The sequence below is a fragment of the Pseudopipra pipra genome, chromosome W (assembly GCF_036250125.1).
Source record: "Pseudopipra pipra isolate bDixPip1 chromosome W, bDixPip1.hap1, whole genome shotgun sequence".
NCBI classification, from domain to species: domain Eukaryota; kingdom Metazoa; phylum Chordata; class Aves; order Passeriformes; family Pipridae; genus Pseudopipra; species Pseudopipra pipra.
The window spans coordinates 17,571,398-17,589,642 of record NC_087580.1 but is presented as its reverse complement, the minus strand read 5'-3'; the positions used below and the strand labels follow the sequence as shown (position 1 = coordinate 17,589,642).

Here is an 18,245-nt window from a genome sequence, read left to right as displayed (position 1 = left end):
GTCTTGTGACGTGTCCCATCAGACCCCCAGGGATGGACAGGGACTCCCCCAGTGTGGATCCAACCCCCCTGAGCTCCAGGGAATCCCTCCAAGCCTCATGTGATGGGGGACACAAAGGGACCCCTCGACCTTCTGTCCCACCTCCCTCTTCCCCCCTCTCCCTCCTCTTTCCCAACGTCCCCCCAATTTCCAGACCCTCCGTGCTCAGCCAGGGGCTCCCAACCCCTCCCACTTAGGCTGGGGGTCGCAACCCCCCTCACACTCAGTTTTGGGGATCCCACCCCTTTTCCCTTCTCTCCCACCCCTTTCTGATCATCCCATCAAACCACAGCTTCCCCGTGCTCTGCTCTGGGGGTCCCACCCCCTCAACCGCTCAGCTGAAGGGGTCTCACCCCCTTTTCCCACCTTTTCTCCCCTTTCCCCTCCCTTTTCCCTGTCATCCCCTGTTGCCGGGGGGAGTGGAAGGCTTAGACAAAGTTCATTAAAGAAGTCCTGCCCTTGAGTCCCGAGGTGCAGAAAGGACTCCCTGGCTTTCTAAACTCCTGCTCAGAGAGGAGCCTGGGGGCGGCTGGATCCAATCTCAGTCCTGGATTATGCCAAGGGTTGGAATTTAAGGAATTACAGAGCTGTGATTGAACCACTTTTGTCCTGCAGGTTTTAATGATGGAAAATCAGATATATTGATATAAAATGAACTCATCATTATCACAGATGAACAGACAAAAAATTTTAATCAGAATTATTTACTACACAATATAAACACTAAAACTACCAGTAGTACAGGATAAGTACAATATAATTGAAGGAATTATACTAAAACTGGCAAAAAATTAATAACTATTAAGTAGACATTTGATAATTCCCGCAGGCCAAGGCTCCTGGGGAGATCTCTTTTGCTCACCCTCGAGGACTGACCTTGGGGGGGTTCCCCAGCCAAGGGGGGAATCTCCAACCATACACCCCAAGAGGGGTTATGTTGGAAGAACCTGCCCCTGGGAAAGGGGACTGGAACTTTATAGTATAAAGTGATGGACTGACAGCCCTTGGACTCCAGGGGTTGCCTCACCATCAGGATGTTAATTCAGGGTTGAACCCAGACTGGTTCCAACATCTCCTGGCCTGGCCTGGGCCCCTCTCAGCTCAGCACTGATACATTTGCAAATAGGGCATTGTCTTGGTCCCATTCCAGGGGGGAATGTCCTGCCACAGTGTCCCAGTGTGCCTGTAATTCCATCAGGCCCTGCAGTGTCACAATGGTCCCTTGATTCCACAACTTCCCAAATGTTTCCAGGTTCCTTTGGTTCCATGAGGCCCCCATGTCACAAAGGCCCCTGGATTCCAGGAGTTTCCACAGTGTCTCAGGGTCCCTTTTTTCCAGGAGGCCCTGCAGGCTCCCAATTGTCCCTTGATTGCAGGAGGTTCCCAAATGTCTCAGGGTTCTTTGGTTCCAGGAGGCCCTGCAGTGTCACCTTGGCCCCTTCATTCCATGCAGGCCCAGGCAGAGGAACCCCAGCACGGAGCCCCCGACCCCCGTCAGCATCTTGGGGGGCGGCGTCCGACGGCAGCTCGGGGTGGGGGGGCAGCTGGGGGCAACTGGGATATACTGGGAGAGACCAGGAGTGACTGGGATCATCCTGGGACTGACTGGGATCATCCTGGGACTGACTGGGCCCTGTGGAACACCCTGAAAGTTCTGGAGGGGCTGTTTTAAGTGAGCTCTGGAAAACTGTCCTGGCTGTGCAGGGCAGGGAATGCTGATGTTCTGCAGGCCCCCAGCTCTGCTCTCTGGCTCCTGGTTTCCCTCGTGCTGGGCAGTTGGAGCCCAGGCAGGGGCAGCCCTACAGGAGGTTGTGGTGCTGCAGGGCCCAGGGGCTGCACCCCGAGGAGCTCCTGCCCCAGGGGCTCAGGGACCTGGCAGTCTGTGCTGCTGGGGGCAGGATCGTGCCCCGGGCTGTGGCTCCTGGGTGCAGAGGAGGAAGGAGAAGCACAGCTTTGGTCCCCACTCTTGTGGCCGGAGGTGCAATAGGCTGGGCTGGGGGTGGTGGCCTGGCTGGTCTCTCTTTGGCCTCGGTTGTGGGGTCTGCAGGGCCAAGTTTTGCCCTGCCCTGTTTGCAGCCTGGTGCTGACCCACTGCTGGGGCCCCCGGGCAGGTGGGTGTTTCTGCCCTGGGCTGTTCTCACTCACACCACATGTATGTGAGGGGGCACTAAGGTGTGTTCTCCTGCCCTGGGAGAAATAGCTCTCATTAAAATTTCGGAGATGGCCAAATAAGTGAAACAAAGAACTTTATTAACAGCGTTGGGTGCACCCAACTCGTGACCAGGTTCCAGCACCCCCAGGATGGGAGGGACGAGCCCTTTTAAGACCCTTCGATTTGCAGAACCACTCCCTCGCTCCTCCCATGCCAGGCCTCGCTCTTTTCTTCCTTCACAGGCCATCTTTGCTTTCTGCTGCAGTCCCTTGGTTGTCCCCATCCCCCTGTCAGGTTGTTTCCCTGCCCCGGCCGCACGGTCCCTTGGCAGTGAGCCCAGGCTGCTCCCACCACCTCACGTTCTTCCTGGCTCACCTTGGCACTGCAGCAGTGAGGAAGCAGAACTGTCAGGAGCAGTAGGCAACAATGAGCAGCAATGGGCAACCCCAACAGAGCTGTGTGGAGCAGCAGGTAGGCAGGACTGTAAGCAGCAGCAATCAGGAACTTTAAGCAGAACCACAAGCAGCCCACCAGTCCCTGACCACAAAATGGCTCCTCAGCTTTCCAAACAAAATGGCCCCCAGGTGTCTGCGCACGAGGCAGCCCTGGAAACCCCTGCTTGTGATAAAACCTCCTCCCTGGAGCACAAACTGGGCCATTTGCAGTGGGACCTGCTGGGGGACCTGCCCTGGTCCCCGTGGCTCTGCTCTCTGGGGACAGGGAGCCTTTGGGGACTCCCTCACAAGCCACCCCCACTCATGTCCTGCTGGTCACCCAGGTGGCCCTGGCAGTGCTTGGGAACATGACTGGGATGGGGGGTGTGCCCACCCGTGGCAGCAGGGAAGGGCACAAGTTCCAGGGGGGATGTCCAGGGAGACAGGACACTGCAGAGGAAGGGCCTGGGGGGTGCAGAGTGACAATAGAGAGGGGAGGGCGGATCTTTGGCATCCCCTCCTCTGCTTGCTTCAGGCTTCAAGAAGACACCACAAGGAGAAATCACATGGAGAAATATTTATTGATCAAAGACTATTCAAAGCCTCAGAAACAGGGGGGAAAACGTCCTTCCTGGGGGACACCAGTCCAAGGAAGCTCCTGGTTACTGTCCAGGCAGGAGTAGGTGCCTGTGGGCTCCAGGGGTTTAATGCAGATAAAATCACTGGGGGGGCTCCTTCAGCAGCAGCATTTAATGCATTTGGACAAGCCAGGGACCATCTCCATGTCCTGCACAGAAGGGCTTCACCCTCCTCAGGACCCCTGAGTGACACAATGACACCAAAACCCAGGAATGACAGAGCAGCTGCACCCACTAACTTGGATTTTCCCTTTTTCAAATGTCATTTAACTCACTAAATCCATCTCTTGCCTAGGAATGGTACAGCACAGTCAGGCACATAAAGAAACTGAAGGGCCAACACCCATTTACCAATTCCAAATTTTAATGGTTGAAAGAAAGGCCCATTTTCCTTTTGCCCTATGCCACCAACAACAGGAATCGTTTCTGACTAAATTGTCCTTTCCTCCTCTTTCAAACCCAACACGCCACTCCAGGATCTCCCAAGAAATCCATGTTCTCCCTCCCCAGTGTCCATGGAGCAGAGGTTCAGCTGGGGATGACACCTCCGGGCCCCCACACACCTTCCAAGGGCAGGAGCCTTCCTGCCTGGCCGGGAGCCCTGGGGGGAGTCCAGGCTGTGGCAGCTCCTGTTTGTCCCTTCCCCACGCACATTCCAAATCCCTGCTCTCACACTAAACCCTCCAAAGCTTTCCAAACCCAAATCCTTTCCTCTGCTCCTCTCTCACTGGGACCATTTCTGCCTCCTTCCCCTGCAGCTGGAGGAACCTCACCAGCTGCTGCTGCTCCCTGGCATCAAACCACACCTTCCCAAACCCTGACTATTGCTCAGTTCAAAGAACAAATCTAGAGATTTCAGTTCACTTCTCTTTTCTCTGACAAAACAACAGCAACTGAAAAACCGTATTATAATCCACAAACTGAATCTCTAATTCACTAATCACTAATTGAAGATCTGCACAATTAACACAAATCCAACCCCTGCAAACACTAAAGCTGACACTAAAGAATGCTCTGAACACACAATCCCAGCTTAACAGCTGCTGTGGCAATTTACCTTCCTTCAAATATTTAATGTGCACCAAATGCTTTAAAATGCACCCAAGAACAAACTACTGCATTTAACACTTACAGCAAGTGAATTTTTTCTTTTTTATATCTATTATGGGCATCCCCGAGTCAGACAGGATTCTAATACTATAACACACACTCCCAGTAACACACACTCCCCAAACACTTCACTTTCTCCAGCACTGACCATTGGGTTTGACAAACACAGTTCCCTGAGCAAAGCCCTCCCCAAAGCAGCTCTATGGGCAAGAGCTCTGTGTGTGACTGATCTGTGGGCAAAGCACACGGGGGCCTGGAACCCACTCCCTGAACCACACCTGGGGCCTGGAACCCACCCCCTGACCCACACCTGGGGCCTGGAACCCACCCCCTGAACCACACCTGGGGCCTGGAACCCACCCCCTGACCCACACCTGGGGCCTGGAACCCACCCCCTGACCCACACCTGGGGCCTGGAACCCACCCCCTGACCCACACCTGGGGCCTGGAACCCACCCCCTGAACCACACCTGGGGCCTGGAACCCACCCCTTTCACTCAGTCAGTAGGGATTTCTTCTCATAAGCCAAATATCACACTCCTCCTTTTACAGTTCTAGCATCACTTTCCCAACCCAATTCTATTCTATTCTGTTCTAGAGCTCCATTTCTAGGATGCTTAGGTATACCTTTTCTATGCTCAGCAATGCCTTAATAAAATTCCAGGGATCTTGCTTTGAACTCACCAGATCCAGGGACTGAGATCTCCCAGAAGAATATTTTCACTGCTCGCTGGAGTCCTCAGGGTCCCGGAATCCCTGGAGGGTCGACAGCATTGTCCCACCTGGCTCACCAAGAATTGTCCCTGAAAATCGTTGGGAAGAAATGAAACCCTCCAACGCCCCTGGGAAGTGTTGGTGAGCCAGGCACTGCTTTGTTCTGGCTCCCAGAGACAGGGAGCCAATCATTCCAGCCCCACCTGTCCCTTTCCAGACTTTTCACACATTTCTACATTTGAACAAACAAACAAATTCATGTTCATTGCTTCTAATTTACCCCAATTAATGAACTAATGAATTCTCTTCATTAATTAAGACTCTAATTAGTAGTCTATCCTTAACTGGCTAATTTGGTCCACCTTCTTTGGTCCTCTTAGCACTCCTCGTCAGACACAGAGTCTCCAACTCTTAGGCTGAAATGTCTTTGTTAATCCCCTCTGGACCTTCTGGTTCCTCCAACAGGTCCTTGAAGGACCATGAATTTAAGATCCCAGATGTCCAATCTTCAGCTCCCTCGGGCTTTGTTTATGGAAGCTCATCAGAGCCAGTGCAGAGAAACTCCAAGTTTGGGTGCTTTAAAGATCAAAGCGACAAGAGCCCGTGAAAAGAAACCCGGTCAGCTGCTGCCACTGACGAAAATTTTGGGCAAGTTGGATCATTTCCAACAAGACCAACCCCCACCGCGGGGGGGACCCCGCATCCCCCCGCCCACCGCCGGGGCTCTGCCGGGAACCGCCACCGGGACACCCCCAAAACCAAATCACCTCCCGCGGACCCCCCACCATCCCCCCCAGGGGCATTTGCGGCTCAGCTTTGGAGTCCTTCCAGCTCCAAATGTCTTCCCTGCAAAGAACCCCCTTTCCTGCAGCCCCACCCCCAAAGCAGAGCTCAGCCAATCCGAGCGCGCAGCGCTGATGACTCATCAGTTGCCAGCCAGACCCGCAGCGCCCAGCGCTCCCCCCGGACCCCCCCAGGGTCCCCCCTCGGCCCCAGCGCCCCCGGGACGGGAATTTGGGCAAAGGGGAGGTGGGGGGTGCCCAGGCCGGGCCCCCCCGCGCCGTCCCGGCCGTGGCGGCTGCGGCGGGGGCCGAGTGCGGGCGGGAGCGGCCAAGAGCCCAGCGCTGCCCCATCCCGACCTGCCCCAGCTCCCACGGGAATGGGAGGAGTGGGAATAGGAGGGGAGGAGAAAGAGAAGGAGGGAGAGGAGGAGGGGGACGGGAAGGAGGGGAAGGAGGAGGAGGAGAAAGAACGCACGTGGATGCACGGCCCGCTGTATCCGCAGCCCCCGCGTCCCGGGAGCATCGCCCCCCGCATCCCGCAGGTGACCGGGGAGGGGGAGCTCGCCCCAAATATCTTGAGGGGGATGTTTGGGTCTTGCAGGACCCCAAAGCTGAGCCGCAAATGCCCCTTGGGGGGATATTGGGGATCCCCGGGAGGTGTTTTTTGGGGGTCCCGGGGTGGGTTCCCGGCACAGCCCCGACGATGAGCAGGGGGATGTTGGGTCCCCGGAGCCACGTGGCGGTCGCCGGATACCGGCGGGGAGTGGGGGGGACACGGGACAAACCCACCGGCTTTGGGGACCCCTGGGACAGGCGGGGGTTGGAATCTGAAACGGGGGCCCGGAGAGGGGGAACTCCCGGCAGTCTGGAGAGGAGGGGGGAGCAGCGAGGGCTGTGGGGGGAGCCGGGACCCCCGGCAGCCTGGAGAGAGGGCTGGACACCTTGGGATCGCCAGCACCCCGAAGGCGAGAGTCAGGGGAGAAGGGACCCTGGGACCCCGAAACCCCCCGACCACCCTAAAAGGGACCCCGGAGAGGGGAGCCCCCGGGACCCCCGGGACCCCCAGCAGCCCAGAGAAGGGGGATCCCCAGAATGGCAAAGTGAGGAGCCCATAAAGGAAGGACCCCTGGGATTCCCGGGATCTCCGGCAGCCCAGAGAGGGCGGGAACCCTGGAGAGGGGGTTCCCCAATACATGTGAGACCTCCAGCAGCCCACCCAGGAGGGACCCCAGAACCCCAAAGTGGATGGACCAGCGAGGGGGAACTCCACTGCTGAGAGGGTTGTTTAGGGCTGAATCTTGGTGGTTTGGAGGTTTTCTTGGCCAGAAGCCGCCCAGTAACATCTAGAGATGGCCTTGGGCAGGAGGAACCCCCAGCCAAAGCACTCATCCTTTGTTTTTCCCCACACAGCAGGATTTCTCCTTCCCAAACCTTGGCCGAATAGAGGAGGAGGCTGCGAGGAAGAGGAAGATGCCCCAGGACCCCCAGGCAGGTGAGGAGGAAGTCAGTGCCCCTTTGCCCCTGTCTTGTCCTGTATCTCCCAGCTGAGCATCGCCCCCGGCTGCAGGACAACCCCGCTGCTGCCGCCGTCCTGCCGGGGCCGGAGTTGGGGGGATGTCCTTGGCCTTCCCTGTGGGCCGGAGGCAAATCCCCTCCCTGTCCTTCTTCCCTCCTGCCCCAGGCCCCGAGCTGAGGACGGAGAGCCCGGAGGACAAATCCCCCCGGCAGAGCCTGGTGGGAGAGGCCGTTTTGAAGGGCTCCACGGCGCAGGAAGGCAGCGGGGAGGGAAAGCCACGAAGGTACCCCAGGAGGAGGGTCTCCAAAGCCAGCCCAGGGTGCTCTGAGGAGGAAAGACCCACCCTGCGCCAGGAAGGCAACGAGAGCTTGAGCCAGAGCCCTGACCTGGATGTCCATGAGCAGCCTCACACCAGGAAAAAGCCCTTCAAGTGCTTGGACTGTTGGAAGAGCTTCAGCCAGAGCTCCCACCTGATCTGCCACCAGCGCACCCACACCGGGGAATGGCCCTACATGTGTGGGGAATGTGGGAAGAGCTTCATCTGCAGCTCCAACCTGATCTGCCACCAGCGCACCCACACTGGAGAACGGCCCTACAAGAGCTTGGAATGCAAGAAGAGGTTTCAGACCAGCGGGAATCTCCTCCTGCATGAAAGGACACACACAGGGGAGAGGCTCTTCCTCTGCACCCACTGTGGGAAGGGCTTCAACCAGAACTCCCACCTCGTCAGCCACCGGCACATCCACAGCGGGGAGAGGCCCTACAAGTGTGGGGAGTTTGGGAAGAGCTTCAGCCAGAGCTCTGCCTTGACCTCACACCAACAGACCCACCAGTAAGGGAAGCCCTAAAGGTGCCTCCACTGTGGGAAGAGCTTTGTCTGCTGCTCCAACTCCATCACCCACTGGAGAAGTGATGTCTTCCCACATTGGGAAGACACCTGGCTGGTGGTCTCCACATCCTCCTGGTTCCCCACAGGCACCTGGGTGAACACAGTGGGAGAAACATCCATGGGGTCACAAACTGACCTGGGAAATTCAGTGGGAAGAGCTGATTTGTTGAATTTAAAACAAAGACATTCAACAAAGACATCTAAAGCCCCACCATTTTACTGGGACTTGAAGGCATTTGGGGATTCAGGGGAATATTTGGGAGGATTTGGGGAGATTACCCCAAAAATGGGGGTTCCCAGGCCGGGCAAACAGGGCCACATTGTCGTAGTTGTGCCAGCAGTTCATGTCCCCTGATCCTGTCTGTTCTCCAGGAACTCCCCTTGGCTGTTCCAGTGCCTGGCCTGGGTCTCCCCACACGGGGTGTCCCCCCCAGGTGCCCAAATCTCTGCTGAAGTGCCTGAGCTGCTCCCAGTTGGAGATGTACCCGGGCAGGAACCTCTCCCGGTCGGGGCCGTTCACTCAGCTTTTCCCAGGACCTGGAACAGCCCTGGGTGTGCAGGGACACAGGTCAGGGGGTGCCCCCCCAGCAGGTTGGGAGCTCAGGGGGCCACCCCGGACCCCCCTTTCCCACCCCCCTCTGCCCCACAGCTGCTGCAGCACCAGTTCCTGGGTGGGGGAGTCCCCCCATCAGCCCCCCAGGGACGGACAGGGGGGTTGGGCACCTGTGGGCAATCGTCACCAGAGCAAGCACACAAAGTTTTACAGAAGCAGTGGACATTCCCAGGGCGGATCTACCCCCTCCCAGAGCCCCAGGGAACCGCTCCAGGGCTCAAGTGATGGGGGGCAGGGGAGACCCATGTGGGAACCCCCTGCCCTCTGTCCCCCTGCCCACTGTCCAACACCCCTTTTCTCCCCTCTCCCACCCCTTTCCCATCATCCCCACCGTCCCCAGCTCCCCCCCAACTCGGTTTGGGGGTGTTTCTTCCCCTATGCCCTGCTCGGTTTCACAGTCTCAGCCCCCTCCTCGCTCACTTTGGAGGTCCCAGCCCCCCTTTTCTCCCGTTCTCCCCCCTTTTCCCATTGTCCCCTGAAAGGCAGCTGTTAAATATTGGGTGCTGAAAAAGCTGCTCCATCGTGTCCATTCCAAATTAAGCCTGCATTTCTTAGGAGGGACTGGCATCCAAAGGGCAGCAAGAAGAGTCTTCTAATTCTCTTCTGCTTAATCCTCTCTGCAGCCGCCGATTTTCCCTCAAACCAGGCAGGAAAACAGGAAGAGCCCTGGTGTGGTCGGGGAGCAGCGCTGACCCCAAAGGGCTGCATTTCCCCTGCCGATGCTCCTGCTCTGCCCTCCCCCGGGGCTGGCTCTGCCTGGCGCTGGCCGGACGTGCCGGGGCTCCTCACTGAGCAAAGCCCTTGCCAAAGTTGAGGGGCAAGTGCCGAGCCCGGCTGGCCTGGGAGGAAGCGACAGCAGCGCGGGCCGAGCGGGCGGGATGGGGTCCGAGCAGCGGCGGGAAGTTGCAAACTTGGCAGCCAAGAAGTTGAACTAAAGTGAAGCAGCTCCAAAAGGCCGTGGTCTTGGCGTGGGGGCGGGAGGAAGGGGAGCTCCGTGACTGCGGCCGGGGCTGGTTGGGAGCGGAGCGGCCGGGGCTGCCCCCGGGGCTCGCGGGGGCCAACGGGGAACGGACAAACGGACCAACGGACCAACGGCCCCTGCGCTTCGGCAGCAGCAGCGGCAGCAGCAGCGACTGTAGCGACGCGCTCTCGCTCTGACTCTTGTTCGGGCTCTCCTTGCTCGAGCTCTTCGTCCTCCTCTCCCTCTCCCGGTGTCCCGCTGTCCCAGTGTCCCTGTGCCGGTGTCCCATTGCCGGTGTCCCTGTGCCAGTGTCCCACTCCCGCTGTCCCTGTCCCGTTCCCGGTGTCCCCTCCCCTTGCCGGCCCGGGCCATGGCCCCGGCCGTTCCCCTGTGCCGGGCGGGGCCGCCCCGTCCCCGGCCCTGGGCGGCCCGGCGCGGTCTCGCCCTCGCCCGGCTCCCGGCGCGCCGGTTGTGGCGCTGCTGGGCGCTCCTGTGGGGCTGGCTGTGGGACGGGCTCGGCCTCGCCGCCCCTTGGCTCCGCCTGGCTCGAGCCCGGCGCCTGCCGGGGCCGGCGGGGGCCGCGGGCGCCGCGGCCGCTGCCGCCTCCTCGGCGGCTTCCCCGGCCAGAGCTCCGCCGCTCGCCAGCCCGGCCGCCGGCAGCGAGCCGCCGCTGCCCGCTGCGGCTGGGGAAGCCCGGCCCGGGCCGCTTGAGGGGCGCTCGGGGGCCGTGCCGGGCCCCGGCCCCAGCGCTGACGGCCACGTCTCGCCCGCACCGAAGGCCAAGGAGCCGCTGCACGAGCGCTACCGGCTGCATTCGCTGCTGGGCAGCGGCGGCTTCGGCCGCGTCTACGCGGGGACCTGCCTGGCGGACGGAGCCCCGGTGAGTGCAGCAGGAGGAGGAGGAGGAGGAGGAGAAGGAGGAGGAGGAGGAGGAGGAGGAGGAGGAGGAGGAGGAGGAGGAGGAGGAGGAGGAGGAGGAGGAGGAGGAGGAGGAGGAGGAGGGCGGGACGGGCGGCGAGCTCAACCCGCCCTTCCCCTCGGCTTGCAGGTGGCCATCAAAGCCGTGTCCCGGGATGGCATCCGGCGCTGGGGCGAGCTGGTGAGCGAGCGGGGCCAGCGGCAGAAAGCGGGGCGGGACGGGCGGGGACGAGCCGAGGCCCGGCAGGGTGGAAGCCGCCGGGACACCTGGAGGGAGAGTGGGCGTGGGCTCGGTGGGGGACGGGGAGCATCCAGGGCTGGCCGAGGGGGAGCAGGCAGGCAGGCACGGCATCAGCCCCACTGACGACCCCGTGGTCCCCCCGCAGCCTGACGGCACCCGGGCCCCCCTGGAGATCGTGCTGCTGGACAAGGTGTCCAATGGCTTCCCTGGGGTCATCCAGCTCCTGGAGTGGTTCGAGCTCCCCAACGGGTTCCTGTTGGTGATGGAGCATCCGGAGCCGTCTCAGGACCTCTCTCGCTTACTGAGGGCGTGGGGGTTCCTGCCGGAGGAGATGGCGTGGGGGCTGTTCCGCCAGGTGCTGCAGGCCGTGCGGCACTGCACCAGCTGCGGCGTCCTGCACCGGGACATCAAGCCCCAGAACATCCTCCTCCACCTGGCCAGCGGCGAGGCCAAGCTCCTGGACTTTGGATGTGGCACCTTCCTTAAGGACACGGTCTACACCCAGTTTGCAGGTGAGCCCACAGCCGGGGGATGCTCCTGGTGCCGGGCATCGCATGGCCATGCCCGGGTGTGGCAGTGGAGATTGCCCCTTTGGCCGAGGGGGAACAGGATTAGTTCTTCAGCCAAGTTGCTTTTGGATGGGGCTGGGGGTTACTGTGAGACAGGCCCCGGCCTTGGCGACAGCCTGTGCCACCCACCCTGTCCCGGGCTGGGTCTGGGGCAGGGGGGAGCCAGCCTGACCAAAACCCCCGTGAGGGTAGCAGAGAAAGGGGTCAGAACTGTGCACCAGCTGGCTTGGTGTGCAGGCGAGGAAGGGCTTGGGCTGCTCTGCTCGCCTTGTTTGCCTTGGCTTATGATGAATTGTTGGGGGCAGTGCAGTGGGGCGGGGAGAAGGCACGGCTTTTCCCCACCACTGGGTGGGTTTTTCCCTTGCATGAAATGGTTGGGCCTTGCCAGGGCTTCCGCTGCCCTCTTGGACACCAGCGGCTTCTTCTCCAACCCAGAGTTTGTAACCAAGAGTCAGGGGCCGGCGAGAAGGCAGTGGGTCACAGCGTGTGCCACTGGGGCAGGCCCCACATTGCCAGGGCTGCTGGGGTGAGGCTCTGGGAGCAGGCAGCATCCACCTGCTGAACTGCGTCTGTATTCCGTAGGAACACTGTCATACAGCCCGCCAGAGTGGATCTACCTCAAGCGCTACCACGGCGAGGAGGCGACCATCTGGTCCCTGGGCATCCTGCTCTACCAGATGGTCTGCGGGAAGCACCCTTTCCGCAAAGGCCCCAACACCATCTGGGCCCAGCTCCCGTTCCCAGCACGGGTCTCTCCAGGTAGATACCAATCTTTGTGGCACGGGGGGAATAACGGTGTTGGGAGAGGGCAGCGGGCTCACGAGGACGCCGCTCTTGAAGCTGTTTGTGTCCCATGGGTGGCTGGAGGAGGTGGCCTGTGTCCTGCCATCCTGCTCTCCTCCAAAAGGGAGAATCGATGGAGAAGTTTGGGCACAGCTCTGAGCACAGCCAGCACAGCCTGGGCACGTGGACAGTGGGACAGAGGGGACAGGATCCTTCTCCAACTGACTGGCCATTTTCCCCCCAGGCTGCCAGCACCTTATCAGGTGGTGTTTGTCCATCCGCCCCTCGGACAGGCCAGCACTGGAAGACCTGTTGTGCCATCCTTGGGTGCAGGACATTCCCCGGCCCTAGAAGACGGGAGAGATCCACGTGCTCCCTTTGATCCAGGGGCCTGGCAGGTAACACCTCCACACATCTCTTGGCAATAAGAACCAAAGGAAACCAGACTTTTTTGTCAGCCTGTAGCACTGGGGGGGGGTCATCCCACGGGAACACGCCCCTCTTTGTGCTGGAGCTGGGCTGCAGACCCGGTCTCCCAAGTGCTGGTGGCCACCATCCAACCTGGTTTTGCTCGTCCCGCTTCACAGACAGCTGGGCCCTCGGCAGAACGCTGACAGCCTGGTCTGGCCCCCAGGGAAGGAGAAGGGGCCTCTGCAGAAGCTGTGCCGGGTGGGCCTGCTGCTGGAGACATCAAGGACGATGTCAGGGATGACAAGCTCTCAGCTGACCTGGACGCCGGCGAGCTGAAGAGGATGGACTTTGATTCTGGCCCCTTCCTCCAAGCCGTGCTCCACACGCCGTTTGCAGATGAGTCCACACCCAGGGGGTGCTCCCGGACACGGGCATTGCTCAGCCTGGCTGGGCACCGAAGGTTCCCCCTTTGCTGATGGGGAACCTGAGGAATTCTTCAGCCGGCTGCCAAGCTGCTTCTTGGCAGGAGGGCGGGCGGGTGCTCTGGGCTGGCTGTGAAAGGGGAGCCCGGCTCTGCCCCCAGCCTCTGCCACTGCCCCTTTGCTGGGCGGGGCTGGGGCAGGGGCAGCCAGCCTGCCAAAAACAAACCCCCGTGGGGGGAGCAAAGGCGGGGCTGCAGAACACCAGCTGCTTTGGGCTGCAGGCCAGGAAAGGCTTGGGCTGCCTTGGCTTAGGAGCCTTTCTTTGGGCCAGTGCAGCAGGGCAGGGAGAAGGCCTGGGTTTTCCTCAGCTGGAGGAGGGGGGGTTTTCCTTTGGCCTGCAGGGCTTGGGCCTTCCTCAGAACCCTGACAGAAGGTTAACATTTTACCTTTTTTTCTTGTTTCCACTTTTGGTTTGTAATCTCTGTTCATGAATTTGTTGTTTGTTTTCCAGGGAAGAGTTGGAGCTGGTGCCCAGTCCGGGTTGGGAAGGGCTGGGACCATCCCTGGAGAGGATCTGACGTCCCCTCTGAGAAGGCTGAGGACATCCTTTGGGACACGCTCTTCTTGCGGCAGCAGATCTTGTGAGGTAGATGCTCCTCTTGCCCATCTTGTCAGCAGGAGTGGGATAATGGCTTTGGGGAGATGGCAGCAGGCACATGAACATCCCGCTCTTGCAGCTGCTGAGGAGGTTGATCTCCTGGGCTTGGCTGGAGGAGGTGGCACCTGTGTTGAGTAATTGCTGAAATCCAATCGATCTGGGATGACCCCAAATGACAGTTTAGTTTTCAGCTTGCTCGAGCTGTATCTCAGCAGCTTTTGGGTATCATTTTTGGCCCCCAGACAGGACACCTCTGCCTGATCTCCCGCGGATCCGAGGGATCTCTGGATCTTCACGCCAGCACCAGGACTTTGCTGCAGAAGAGCACAGATCCCCAGCCCAGTCTGGGACACAGGTAAGATCCCAGTGGATAACAAGGCATTCTTTTGGGGAATCCTGCCCATGTCAAACGTATGGATCTTTCAGTGCACTGGGGGTTCTTTGGTATTTTGGGAATCCTGCTCATCTGAGACCTGTGGATCTTCCAGCCCTTTGGGTGGGTTCTTTGGAATTCTGGAATTTGGTCTTTGGCTTTGTTTTATCAATCACTATTGTTCTGTACTTGTAAATTCTCCCAGGGAGAATTTAATGGAGTGTTGGAATCAATGGGTGGCTGTTCTGGAACACTGAATTAGAATCCATTGTTGCAGTTGATGCTGTTTGAGAAGGGGAACAGAAGTGGAAGGAGGTTATGTCTGGTGCTGTGTTTTTCCCTTTGCAGAACGTGTGAAAGGGCAGAAAGATTGTGGTGTGAATGCAGCGCCCTCAGAGCCCTTGGTGTGAGCCCGGAAAGGAAAATCCAGCTGAGGGACAAGATCAGTCTAATTTGGGGACATTGTTGGAGGTTGGAGTTGCAGTTCTGGAAGAAATCCCTGAGGAAATGGTGCCCCAGGGAGAGGAAGAGGATAAGAGCGTGGGCAGCCTGCTTCAAACATCCCCCCAGGAGACTTGGGATCAGTCCCTGTGCATCCTGTAAGAAAGATGGACACTGGAAATGGGATTGTCCGCAACTGAAACTTCAGAACCCTCCGAACCCTCTCGTGGCATCACTGAAGACGACTGAGGGGGCACCAGAGGATTCTTCCCCATCAGAACATCTGGTTCCAGCCAAGCTAAGCACAATTGTTTGTGGCTGTGGGAACTTGTTCCTCTGTGTTAAATCCAGGGAAATGAAACTCAAGGGACAATTCTAGAACAATTGTCTGGTGTGCCAGGGAATTGGGAAACTGGGCCATTTTTAATGCTGTGGCTTTGAAATTGGGAAAACAGTGGTTGGCTCCCCAGTTTTTGTATTTCCCCAATTCCCCAAAGCCTCTGCTTGGGAGAGATCTCTTGGCAAAATGAAATGCCACAATCCAATTGAAAAATGGTCCAATATAGGTTATTATTGCAGAGCCTAATTCTGTGGAAGTTTCTAGTTTTGCATGAGAGTCTCTCAAAGCAGAAGTAATCCATCTGCCACCATCACTTGGGGATGCAGTGGTTCCAACAGGATGGGCTGGAGAGGTGCCTCCATGATCCAAGAGAGCAGAACCCGTGAGAATTCCAGAGAAACCTGGAGTGGGGTTGGTGAGGCCAAAGCAATGTCCTTTGCAAATAGAAAGTTGTAAGGGATTCTCACCCTTTGTAGAACAATTGATGAAATTTTGCTTGTGAAAAGAAGGTGAATCTAAATGGAATGCTCCAGTTTTGCCAGTCAAGCAGGCAAATGGAAGGCTATGCCAGTTAGTCCAAGACCTTAGAGCTGTAAAGAACAGAGTAGAAGATATACAAGCAGTCATAGTGAATCCTTACACTTTGCTAACTCCCCTAAATGAGGGTTTAATATGTTTCACAGCATTAGGTTTGAAAACTGCCTTTTTGTGTCTCCCTTTGAGTTGGGAAAGTCAAGAGCTTTTTGCTTTCCAATGGGAAAATGCAAAGCCGGGGAGGAAAACCCATCTGACTTTGGTGGTCCTCTTGCAGGGGTTTAAAAATAGGCCCCAATATTTGGAACTCAATTGGCAAAGGGACTGGAGGAATGGAGAAGTCCAAACCCACCCTCTTGGAGCCTTATTGCAGTGTGGGGATGATCTTTTGATGCCACTGATGCTGAGCAGCAACGTTGGGGTCAGACTGTGGCCCTGTGGAATTTCCTTGGGCTGAGTGGATATGGGGTATCCCAAACACAAAGTGCAAGTAGTCCAGAGCCCAGGAGCCTCCGTGGGCTTTGGAATTCTCCAAGGACAAGGGAGGCTGGGCCAGGAAGGAAAGAAGCAACCTGTCAACTGCCCCAGCCCCAGCAAAGGAAGCCCAGAGCGGGATTGCTTCCAGACTAGAGGAGAAGTGTATTGGGGCAGAGCTGACTTAGGAGACAACCCCTTGGAAAGTCCTGGTTGGGAATTGTTTCCCAGTGGGGGCAGCTTTGTCCGGCATGGAAAACAATTCTCTGGATGCACAGAACTCCCCACCACCAGGTCAGAGATCCTGACAGAGATCCTTCTCCCAGTAGAAGAAAATGAGTCTAGTGCTAAGGATTGTCAACTCCTTGAAACCTTAGAGCAAACTTTGCTCCAGGAGGCTGGGCAGTTCCCCCAAGTGGGCAAATAATAGTCCCTGAGCCAATCTCCTGTGACCTGGTGGATGGGGAACATGAGGGGATTCCTTGGAGTGAAGCAAATTATTGAAACATTTGCACAAGTGGGTTCTTGGTCCAAAACTGACCCCAGTTGTACAAGCAGTGAGTCAGCAGTGTGGTGTGTGGAAGAGAAATAATCCAAACCCTGCCACTGGAGTGGGAACAGGTGATGGAAAATGCAGAAATGCTGCAGGTGAATGTTGGCAGATGGATGTGACTGAATTGCCCAGACAAGGGGGGTGTAAAGATCTCCTGGTCTTGGGGGATACCTTCTCTGGGTGGCCAGAGGCTGTTCCTTGTTGCACTAAGCAGGTTGGGAAAGAGACTGCAATCCTGTTCAGTGCAATCCTCCCTGTATTTGGGATGCCTTTGGGAATGTCATCAGACAGAGGTTCCCACTTGACTGCAGAAACAAAATGCTTCACTCTTGTTTTGCTCTTCTGACAACAGTTCAAACACTGTTGACGTGGGAGGAAAATTTACATGTCTTTTTAGTGCCAAAGGTGATCCAAGTGTTGCCCACAAGTGTCTGTATTAAGTAAGCAAGACTCTGTAAGGAATCTGGAAACTGTGTGTGTAATGTAAAGCCCTGTGTGGCTGTCACTGAAGTGCTGAGGCTGAACAACAGCCCCTGAGCCAAAGCTGAGCTCTAGATGAACCTTCCAACCTAATGGGCTGTGTCTCCACGTATCTGCTCCTGAGCTAAAACTGGGTCTATTTGTTGGTACAAATGTGGTGGGATGGGACTCCACCTGTGTATCTGCTCCTGAACCAAACAGGTGTGCTTCTTAGGAAGATCTGTTAGTCTGGGCTCATCAGTGAATCCTGTTTGTATCTGTTCCTTAACAAAAGATGTCTGATTGTGAGCAAAATCTGATCTTTCTGTATCTGGAGAGTGGTGGAGGCCATGGCAGTCGATGTCTGGCCTTGTTTGGCAGTGGCTGGTGCAGGGGGAGCCTTGGTTTGGGAGAAGTAGAACATTGCTCCCAAGATTCTGCTCTGGCCAAATAAGGAACAACAGAATCTTAGAGAAGTCCTGGAGAATTGGATCAGGGCTGGAACTCAAGCAAACAGGATGTGAGCTGAGCTCTGGGGACCCAGAGAAGATCAAACCAAACATGACGGTCTCTGTGGGGAAAAGCAGTGATGCTGAGAACCGAGGTCAAGAAGCAGACACCTGAGCTTTGGGGGGCACCAGATGCCAAAAAACCCACCAGAGACCCCCAGAGAAGACCCCAAATGACCAAGTAGGGACTTGCAATAGGGGTGTGACTGTGTAAAGCACAGTAATGGACATGTGTTCAGTAAGGGGGAATATCCAATGCCTCTGGAATCAGTGGGTGTAATCCCAAGCCCTGCCTGTGTCCCTGAGCAGGCTGGATTAGAAGAACTCTCCTGCAGGCGTCCAGCACGCTGCCCTAAAGAATGCCTGCTTCTTAACACCTCCCAGCTGGGGTTAAGGACTTGCTTTCTGCTGCTTTTGGGCACCATTTCTGGCCCCAGATGGGACCCTCTGCCTGATCTCCCGTGGATCCGAGGGATCTCTGGATCTTCACGCCGGCCCCAGGACTTTCCTGGAGAAGACCACAGATCCCTGGACTGGTCTGGGATGGGGGAAGATCCCATTGGATAATAAGGCATTCTTTAGGGGAATCCTGTCCCTCTAAGACATGTGGATCTTCCAGCTCTTTGGGTGGGTTATTTGGTGTTCCCCCATTTGGTCTCTGGCTTTGTTTTCTCCACTGATCCTTGTTTTGTGTTTGTATTTGTTTCTGCAC

At 57.4% G+C, this 18,245-nt stretch overlaps 1 protein-coding gene and 1 long non-coding RNA gene across 2 annotated transcripts; both read left to right on the top strand.

The window, feature by feature from the left end:
• Window positions 1–2,627: 2,627 nt before the first annotated feature.
• On the top strand, window positions 2,628–12,331 carry LOC135404886 (serine/threonine-protein kinase pim-1-like; the record flags this gene model as incomplete). Its single annotated transcript, XM_064639614.1, has 5 exons — window positions 2,628–2,662; window positions 10,158–10,728; window positions 10,897–10,947; window positions 11,153–11,519; window positions 12,159–12,331. Coding segments are annotated over exons 1-5 (1,197 nt in total), but the record flags the coding sequence as incomplete, so codon positions are not given.
• A 730-nt stretch (window positions 12,332–13,061) lies between these two features.
• Window positions 13,062–17,339, top strand: LOC135406463 (uncharacterized). The gene is made up of 3 exons (XR_010426267.1): window positions 13,062–13,838; window positions 14,093–14,205; window positions 14,572–17,339. It is a non-coding gene; the product is annotated as an uncharacterized LOC135406463 (long non-coding RNA).
• Window positions 17,340–18,245: the final 906 nt, after the last annotated feature.